This window comes from Eucalyptus grandis, chromosome 5 (genome assembly GCF_016545825.1).
Source record: "Eucalyptus grandis isolate ANBG69807.140 chromosome 5, ASM1654582v1, whole genome shotgun sequence".
Taxonomy (NCBI): domain Eukaryota; kingdom Viridiplantae; phylum Streptophyta; class Magnoliopsida; order Myrtales; family Myrtaceae; genus Eucalyptus; species Eucalyptus grandis.
Genome location: NC_052616.1, coordinates 54,357,927 through 54,367,391, shown reverse-complemented (window position 1 = coordinate 54,367,391; position 9,465 = coordinate 54,357,927). Strand labels below are relative to the sequence as shown.

The 9,465-nt window shown below is 40.5% G+C and overlaps 1 protein-coding gene across 1 annotated transcript; it reads right to left on the bottom strand.

Moving 5' to 3' along the window:
• Positions 1 to 7,554: 7,554 nt before the first annotated feature.
• LOC120294030 (cysteine-rich receptor-like protein kinase 25) lies at positions 7,555 to 8,130 on the bottom strand. The gene has a single exon (XM_039313900.1). It carries the CDS (start codon positions 8,128 to 8,130, stop codon positions 7,555 to 7,557), a length of 576 nt encoding a protein of 191 aa, XP_039169834.1.
• Between the last annotated feature and the right edge of the window lie 1,335 nt (positions 8,131 to 9,465).

Genomic DNA, 9,465 nt, shown 5'->3' with positions numbered 1-9,465 from the left:
GCACGTCGTCGTCGCCGCCACCGCTGCGTGTCCGCCCCGCGCCACCCGCGCACCGCTCGCCGGTCCACTCGCCTCTCCGCTCGCCTGGCCTCGCGTCACAGCTTTTGCATCAGCTCATGCCGAAGCCATTCGGCCACCTCTAGCCACCGTTCGGGCCCCGCCTAGGTTCGGTTCGACCCCTTAACCTTCCCCGGTCCTTCTCCATCTCATCCAAGCTCTGAATCTACCCTTTCTCGCCTCAAACCGCAGCAGACAGCAGCTGGAAAAATGGGTATGACAGCTCGGTTTTGGCCCATTTTGGCCGGCTTCCCGACCCCGGATGCTTGGCCCGCTTTGAAGAAAGTTGTTCCCCTCGGCGTCCCCGTCGTTTTGGTCTGCTCGGCTCGTCATTTGAGTGAGTTTAACTCACTAAACCTTGATTATAGGGTTAATGATGCTTTAGGTGTGTTTAGTTTATGTTAAGTGTTATTAGGTGGTTAGTTTAATTTAGTTAAGAATAGATTATATTAATGTGCTTGATTAACTTAAAGTTGGTTTAATTTAAGGCTAAATGAATGCTTATATTAATATAAGCTTTGACATGACATAAATGAATTTACTTTTGATTTATTTAAATATCTCGGAATTATTAAATAATTAAATAATATATTATTATTTTAATTATTAAAATATTATTATTTAATTATTTTCGGAATAAATTTAATTATTTATTAAATTCGAAAATTTTGTGGGGACCCTAAATTCTCGAAATTAGTGCCGACCCTAAATTCTCATAATTTCGTGCCGGTCGGCTCTTTGTGAAGTCAGATTTTGAAATTGAAGATTAGATATTATAAATTGAGTGTAGATCGTGAAAGATATGGATATTATTATTTAATTGATTTTCGGAATAAATTTAATTATTTAATAAATTCTGAAAAATTATTTTGGAACCTTATTTTCTCATAATTTCGTGCTGATCGCTGCTGTGTATTTAGAATTTGAATTTGATGAATGGATGTGGTAAATTGAGTGTTGATTGTGATAAATAGGGATTTTATTCTTAAAAACCCAAGTGTTGGGTTTTAATGCAAAAATTGGATTTTCAATATTATATTAAATAGTGAGGTTTGAAAAAGTGAGATATTGGCTTTCGATTCGAAATTAGCATGCCCCCACATACGTGAGTAATTTCTGGAATATTTTTAATATGAAGAAAAATGGCTGGGATCACTATCTTAAGTAGAAGCGTTGAGTGAAATGCAAAGTGTCCGGGGCCAGTATGATTTGGCTGTGTGATAATTAAGAGGAATCGTCCGGGTGTTGAGCCGGACTTGCCCCTATATGGGATGCCCACGCGGTGGCTGCGGGTTGCAGTAGATTCTAGGCCCATGCTCCTTCGGGAATGCTATCGATTTACTGACGAAGCCGCGCTCCATGGGGGTAGGCGATGCTTGGCTATATGCCAGTAGATAGCCGAACTACAAGTAGGCTATGCCCTTGTGTGGCAGTGAATAACAATTGGAATGCATGTTGAGTGTTGTTGATGTGTCGGATTATGGGTCGGAATTATGTGGCATGGAATGGGACGTGTCATAATGATTTAGTCTTATAATCAGGACCCCCGCGGTTGTTAGTTATATGAAAGTGAATGCGTTCCGGTTGTTTAAGTTTTTATTACTGCATATGATTGAGTGATATGAACTGTGCTAACTTGCAGGAAGGAGCTGAGGCGAGGTAAGTTCTCTGTGTGATGTGATTAGGCCACCCTTGGGCGTATTTTCTTTCTAATAGGGGTTTAGGGGGTTGAACTTGCTGAGACATTGTCTCATCCTAGTTTGGGGATTAAAATTTCAGGTCCATGGTGGACGGAGCGGCTAGATAGCTTTGGTTGACCTTGAGGAGTTGCGGAGGTGAAATCATAAGGATTGGAGAACGTGTCCGACTTGTAGGTCATAGGACAGTTCCTTTTTAAGAGCCCATCTTTTGTAGACTTTTGGCCGTAGACTTCTGTTTGTAATTCTGTTGAATTATGAAAGTGTTATATTGTGGTTTTGATTCCTGCTTTTCTATCCCGTATTTCATTGTCAGGGATTTTATAATACGTTTCGCTTGCACAATAAGAAATGAGCGTATTCGGCAACACTACCTGGGAATGTCGCATTTGCATGACCATGGTGGGATGTTGGTGAGCTCGAGGTTCGGGGCGTGACATGTATTGTGTGAGCTATATCTTCTTGTGTGAAGCTCTTTTGGGCATGTGTTCTGCATGGAATTGCTACCTTTATGTCTTGTCTATCACATGTTTTGATTTCATGATTTTCGAAGATCATATGGATATTTAATTTACATGTTTTCCGAAATTGTGCAAGCTGGAATTTGGTAAATCTCAAAAAGGTCGTGATGTATGGATTATTCTATGTTGCATGGACCCCATGGATTTTATTGACATAAGTGATTGGATCCTGCTGCATGCATGTTGATGATTGGAAATGCATATATAAACCATATGATGAAAATGATCTTGTTTGCCATCACATTATATGCCATGTTGAAATTGAGCCACAATTGTGAATATAAACTATGATAAATGAGAATGCCGTCGGAGGTGTGAGCCGACGATACCACGGGAGTGTCGGGATGTCTGGCTAGAGAGTGCCGAATGCTTGGTGGCCTTAAATGGCGTAATTCCGGAGGGTCCTCAGGAGTTTCGAGATGCTCGGCGGTATACGGTACATAATTCCAGAGGAGGGGGGGGGATCCTGGTGGTATGTGGGTACGTAATTTCGGAAACTCTGGAGGTCGGTGCCCGGAGGGGATGCTTTGTGATGCTAGTTGAGATGCGAGATGTCTGGCCAATGAGTGTAAATGCCGAATGCCAGGAGGTTTCTCATGATGCCAGTTGGGATACGAGATGCCTGGAATGTAGGGGTGCCGGATGCCCCGTGTATCTTGGATACATGCCCGGAGGTTTCTCGCGATGCCAGTTTAGGCGCGAGCGATAAATGTGGGATGCGAATATTGGTCCTGGGAAAGAGAAATGTGGTGGCCCAAAATGAAAGAATAAAAATTGGGAAATTGAAATTGAATTATGCATGGTATGGCAACATGTATGCATGTGTGACATGATGATGTTGAGTGCATGGATGTATGTGCACCTATGGCATGATGGTAAATGTATGACATGATGATGGTGAGTGCATGGATGTATGTACACCTATGGCATGATGATACATGTGTCACATGATGATGGTGAGTGCATGGATGTATGTGCACCTATGCCATGATGATAAATATATGACATGATGATGGTGAGTGCATGGATGTATGTACACCTATGGCATGATGATACATGTGTGGCATGATGATGGTGAGTGCATAGATGTATGTGCACCTATGGCATGATGGTAAATGTATGACATGATGATGGTGAGTGCATGGATATATGTGCTCCTATGGCATGATGATAAATGTATGACATGATGGCGAAGGTTATATGAGGATGTATGTACATGTGGTGTGATGACATATGCATGGCTTCAAGGTAAGTTATGTATGGGTGCATGAATGACATGTGTTATGCTATGATTGTTATGATTGTATTGTGTGATGCATTGAGTGGTTTATTGGGTCCTTTACCTATTGAGTGGCTATACTCACCCCTTTTGGCGAATAACATTTTAGACTAGATAAGATACCTTTGCTGTCACTGCCACTAGTAGATGGATTGGGTGGTTGGATATGACTGTGAAGAGGAAGATAGCAAAGGAAGGAACATTTGGACGCCGACACTGATCGATGCACTTTAAGTATACGACTGTTGGAAGAGATGTCGATCATCTTTTGAAGTATAACCGAGTATAGAAGACTATGTCATTTTGATGTACCGATGAATGATTTCCATATGGTTTAAGTAAATAAAAGTGTGCGGCTTTTACCTATAAATGTTTAGTTTGTGTGCATCGTTATCTTAATATAGGGAAGGGAGTTGTTGGATATGCTTCCGTTATATGAATTGCGCAAGGGACCGATCTAAAAGATATAAACCCCCAGGTTGTATGGACCCGCTGCAATTGAAATGGTATCAGAGTGACATGTTATTAAGGTAAGTGAATGGTAATCGAACTGTGGCGACCCTAACGGATCGAGGGCCGTCGAGGGGTGCCACGAGAGGAAGAGCTGGGGGCGCGGGAGGCTGGGCCAAGGCTAGATCAGGCCCAACCCAATCCCTCTTAAGCATTTTTTTTTTTTTTGCTTTTTTGTTGTTTTTTGTTTATTTTTTTAATCTAATTAAAAATAATTTTTAACTTTCTTTTATATGTAGTTGAAAATTAGGTGTCAATAAGCCTCAACCAACTCAAGCTTGCCTAGATCAATTGAGCCTTGAGCTTGTTGACTTAGGTCATGGCTGGTTGCTAGGTTGTTGGCTATCACCGAGGCACAAGATTGATGAATGATGAAGGAGAAAGGAAAAGAAAGAAAATAAAATTAATAATTTTTATTTAAAATTCAAAGATATATATTTCTAAAAAAATATATTTTAAACAAATGTTTTATTAACCAAGGACCCAAAGACTAGGAAAATATTTGGGATAATTTTTTCCGGCTCATTCAAAGGGGAAATCATTTTTCTAAACTTAAACTTTTGTAGAAGAGCCTTTTTTTTGTTGACTTGTTTTTCTAAGTGAAGCAAACACCAAAAAATGTGAAAAATGTGAAAAATATATTCGTGAAAAATAATTTTTGGGAAATAAATGCACCCTACAAGAATAAGTTTCAATCGGATGATTATACTGTAGTAAGATTCATGCATGGTAATCAAAAATCAAGCTAGGGACGAGCTATAATTATTAGGGGAAGACCCTCAACATTTTGAAAGGCTGGAGGCATTCCAATAGTACAAACTAGTACAAACTTAACTCGGTTTGTCTAGTGTAACAACAAAGAAAACTCGAAGGCAGATGGAGAAGCACAGGTACATAGAAACGATTATAGATTCTCTTGAGAGAGTGTTGGCTACCATTATCGATCTTCATTGTATCTACCAGATTATGAGGGGCATGTCGGACGAGACCCTAGCGCAACAAATATGCAATAGAGACAAATATAATGAGTTAGCGAGACAAATATAGTTCCGTAAGTGACAAATTAAGTTATTGTTTGACAAAAGCTTAATCCTACTAGATGTATTTCCAAGGAGAGTAGTTTATGATTCTGCTCTTCTTTGAATTGCAAAAGCAGCTTATATTATTTGTGCTCTGAATGGAGAAGGCCCACTTCGAGGTCTGAAGACTTGATATCAATCTAGGCAGTTGTTTGTGTAATTTGTCCAAAGTCTTCTTTACAAGACTAAGGTACCTACACTGCTGCTTCTTTTGACATTCTTACCTCTTCTTCAGCTTGGGAGATTGTGAGGAAAAGAGGCACAAGAGTTGAATAGTATCGGCTAATTTGATTTTCATCTAATTTGTTGAGGTTAAGATTCATATTTTGGTTGGCAATACAAGATAAGCTACCTATATTTCAAGAATTGACATATAGTCTTCTAATCAAGGCCAATCTCTCTATTTTTGTGCCATGAAAGCACCGAGATAAGATCCCATTTGTTCTTTGGATGCAGCTTCTCTAAGCAAGTCGGTAGACTGCCCTTCAACTTTGTTTCCCTAATGCAGTGGGCTATGAAAGGGAGAGATTTTCATTGGTATTTGGTGAAATTTTGTGGAATTGCTGCATGTATTTCATCTAGAAGGCTAGAAATGAGCTGTTACATGCCCAAAGTATTCATCTTATTGGTGGCATTATGATTGCTTTTTAAGTCAAGTATAGTTTTGAAGGTTGAAAGAGCATGAAGAATCAGATTTTTGTCCTTGATCTTTTCTATTATATATGCTACATATATATCAAACATACTCTTAATTTGTATGATTAGTATATCTGATTCCTTAAGAAAAATAAAGAAATTTAATAATTTTCTCATTTATATGACATAGATAGTTTGCAGAAAAAATAAAGGCAAATAGTTGATTTACCGCCTTTTACTTTGAAAACTTCATGCATCCTCTTTCCCTTTCTCCGAAGCATCCAACAAGTGAGAAAGAGAATTATCACAAAACCTCCAACAGAAATGGTAGTGGTGATGGTAATCACGATAGCTTTGTTGCTTTTTCCTGCACACACATACCATTACATATATGAGACCATCGCCAAATTAATTTTAAAACATTTTAGATGAAAACATTTTTAATATTTATACATTCTAACACTTCATTTCACTAGGTTGGAATTAGACCTAAGACTAGCGCATGAAGATTGGCAATTTACCAAGCAAGAAGGTGCCTTAAAATACGGGTCAAAAGACAAACATAATGAGTACGCGTAAAGAGCAAATATTTAGAAGAAATTAAGCTTTAATCCATAACTGTCCATCTCTCAAAATTCCATTATTTTCCTTATTTCCTTGTGGGGATAAATTCAATCCTAACAATGCACTCGCCTTCATAATCCTTTGCATAAAAAACTGAGGTAAGAAGGCCTTATATTCAAAATAAGAATTTAGCTGGATACTAAAAGTCGATCTCAATAAGGTAAGGCCTAAGTACAGCAAGGGGACTAAATAGTTGCATTTGCTAAGTTCTTGTTTTGAACATAACCTTTTCATGATATCAGATAATGTAATCATAAATCTTTACATACAATTTTAATATAATTTTTCTAATCAATTATTGCCAGAAATCACTAATACGGTAGTTCGTGTAATACATAGTTTAGAGTAAAATTATTCACATTAGTGTGCCATATAAAATGGCTCAACATGACTGATCATCATGTTAGTAATTAATTGGAAATATTATATTGGTAAAATTGACATATTCATATCTGATTTGACATCTAGTATTAATTTGGTAATTATCCTTGCCATTTGAGTGCACCATTTGTTTGTAGGAGATTAACCATTAATTGATTAAGAGCGACATTTAACCAATTGTTATTTAAAGTCTAATCTCGTGAGTGGATGTAGAACTGCTCAAAAAGGTAAAATGAACTTCCGTAAAATTCAGAAAAAGAAAAAAGGAAAAAAGGACACGAAAAATTTACATCACCAATCAAATCGAGAGGACAGAGAGAGAGAACGAGACTCAGGAAAGCCCCTAGAATCCATCCCAAAACTTGATATGTTGAACCATTGACAGCACTTAACATTTTATTTTTGTTAAAAAAAGTTGAATCTGAGAATTTAAACTATTGAGTAGGATAACCAGTTTACCAAAAAATTAAATAGATGAGATATTTATTGTATAGAGGAAGAAAAATAATAAAATCAAACACTTACTTTTTGGTCTGGTCTCGGGAGCTGGAGGACGCAGAAGCTGGGATAGCGGAGGCACCGGGGCCGCCATGGCCGAGACATTATAAAACGGGAACAGCTCGAACCTGACGCTGCAGACCAGAGTGAAACTCCTCCCACCTTGCTTATCCAGGGGAGGTTCGAGATCATATCCCGAAGGCACCGGTAGCAGTCCAACGGCGTCAAGTCCGGCGTGCACTGCGCGAGGGTGTACAGCTTCTGCAGGCTCGTCAAATTCGCCTCCTCGACCGCGAATTTCTTCCCGACCCGCCGTCGCGAGCCCTTGTGCTGATTTTATCCATGGTCTGTCCCAGGACTTGTACGAACCGGGTCGGATCAGTGACGTTCGTAGTGTTGTTCATCGAGTAAGCAGGCTTCGTTGCCAAGGCCGAGAAGAAAGACCTGTTGTCGTACCTCAACATGCACTCGTCGTACCAGATCGTGGCGACTCGCTGGAGGCCGCATCTTCGGAGGACATCACGCTTTCCAGTGGCCACACAGTCGCTGCACGTGGAGATGCTGACATCGCCGCGGCAGAGAAAGAGCCCATGGGCTTGGTCGGGACGGTCCTGGCCAGCGGTGGAGGTGGCAAAGCCGTTGGTGTTGGTCGTGGCGTTGGAGGAGAGGGAAGAGAGGACGGTGTTGAGGTTGGACTCGTAGGTGGAGTTGGGAGTGAAGAAACTAATGCGTGCGCAAAAATGCTTTAGATAAGTGGGGGCAGCTTCAGCACTGAAATTCTGGACGAAGATGAAGAAGAAGAAAGAGGAGAAGGAGAGGGAGAGGAAGATGGTGAAGCAAGAACTCATGATTTGCCAGGCTGATGAATTGATTGGGCTTGCGCACGAGTACGGGCAGAAGATTATAGGAAGAAGAAGAGCATGTGGAGAATCAATTTGATGAACAACAATATCTTGGGATAAGTAATTGCAGCATGAACAGTACCAGGTCCAGAAAACCGTTATTTTCATGCGTTAGAATTCAGGGCAACAAAATAGAGAGTAAAGGCAACGAAATAAAGGGTAAAAGTGAGAAAGAAAAATCAAGACACGGGATTTATTTTGATTCATTTTTAAAGTAGGGCTAAATCTAGTAAAAGATTTCACTATAGTTAATATCCGCACATCTCTGTTACGACTCTCAATTATAAGAGAAATATTATATATACTTAGTACTTATTTACAGACTTAAACCCAAGCAATCAATAAAATATGAGCCACAAATTCTGAAAAGTCTTTGGCGTGGGCACCCTACTACCCCTGCCAAGGTGGCCCCCTAGATCCCTGTCCGTGCACGATAGAGCAAGACCCCCATATCTTCTTATCAATGAGAAGTATCAAGTATCAACCACACCACACCATCATGCTCTTAAATTAATATAAGGGGCACCATTGCAAATCACAAATTTTCCTCTCTTTATCCCTTTTCCAGTCCATTTCTTCCACGTTTTCAAAGCCCACTAGAGATTAAAAAAGGGAAGCAAAAGCCCGGCCTTACTTCCATCAGCTTTCTTTTATGCAAGTCCAGCGAGAGGGACAAGGGAGACGCGGTGACCAAGCCTGAAGAAGAAAGCGTCGATGAACAGCCTCTGTGAGGGTGCCCATGAACGAAATCGCGAGTGACGAGAGCTAATCCAGGCACCTTCTAGAATTGATGGCTTGGCGTGAGGGATAAGGACGCCCAGCAGCAAGATTCCGATGGGGAAGAGCGTACTGGACGTTCATTGAGAGGGGCGAGGAAGGAATGACAACGGCAGGCTAATTTTCACGAGGGACGAGAGAACCAGAAAGAGTAGGAAGGAGAGCAATCTTTGGCCACTGAGGAAGAGGAAGAGCGGCAGAAAGTTTCACTGAAGAAGAAAAGAGAAGAAGAACCAGAGAAGGGTGGAGGAAGAGAAGACGCTCCATGCTCGTGCTCACTGGTTTTGGAGGAGAAGAGAAGCTTGAAGGGAGCGAAGGAGGGAGAGAGAAAAACAGTGGGAGAGAACTGGTAAGAGATTCATCAACAACATGGCCCAAACTTTCTAATATCATAAAAGGCAGTATACCATGTTGCAATTGGATCCTCGCACTATGCAATATCGGTAAGGTGAATAGGTCTGTTTCAACAAAGCTTTATAAAATAGATGGACCACAGCCCACTCA

Bases quoted from the DNA above. Each gene is read 5' to 3' on its own strand.
- LOC120294030 (XM_039313900.1), bottom strand. From the start codon at position 8,130: ATGAGTTCTTGCTTCACCATCTTCCTCTCCCTCTCCTTCTCCTCTTTC.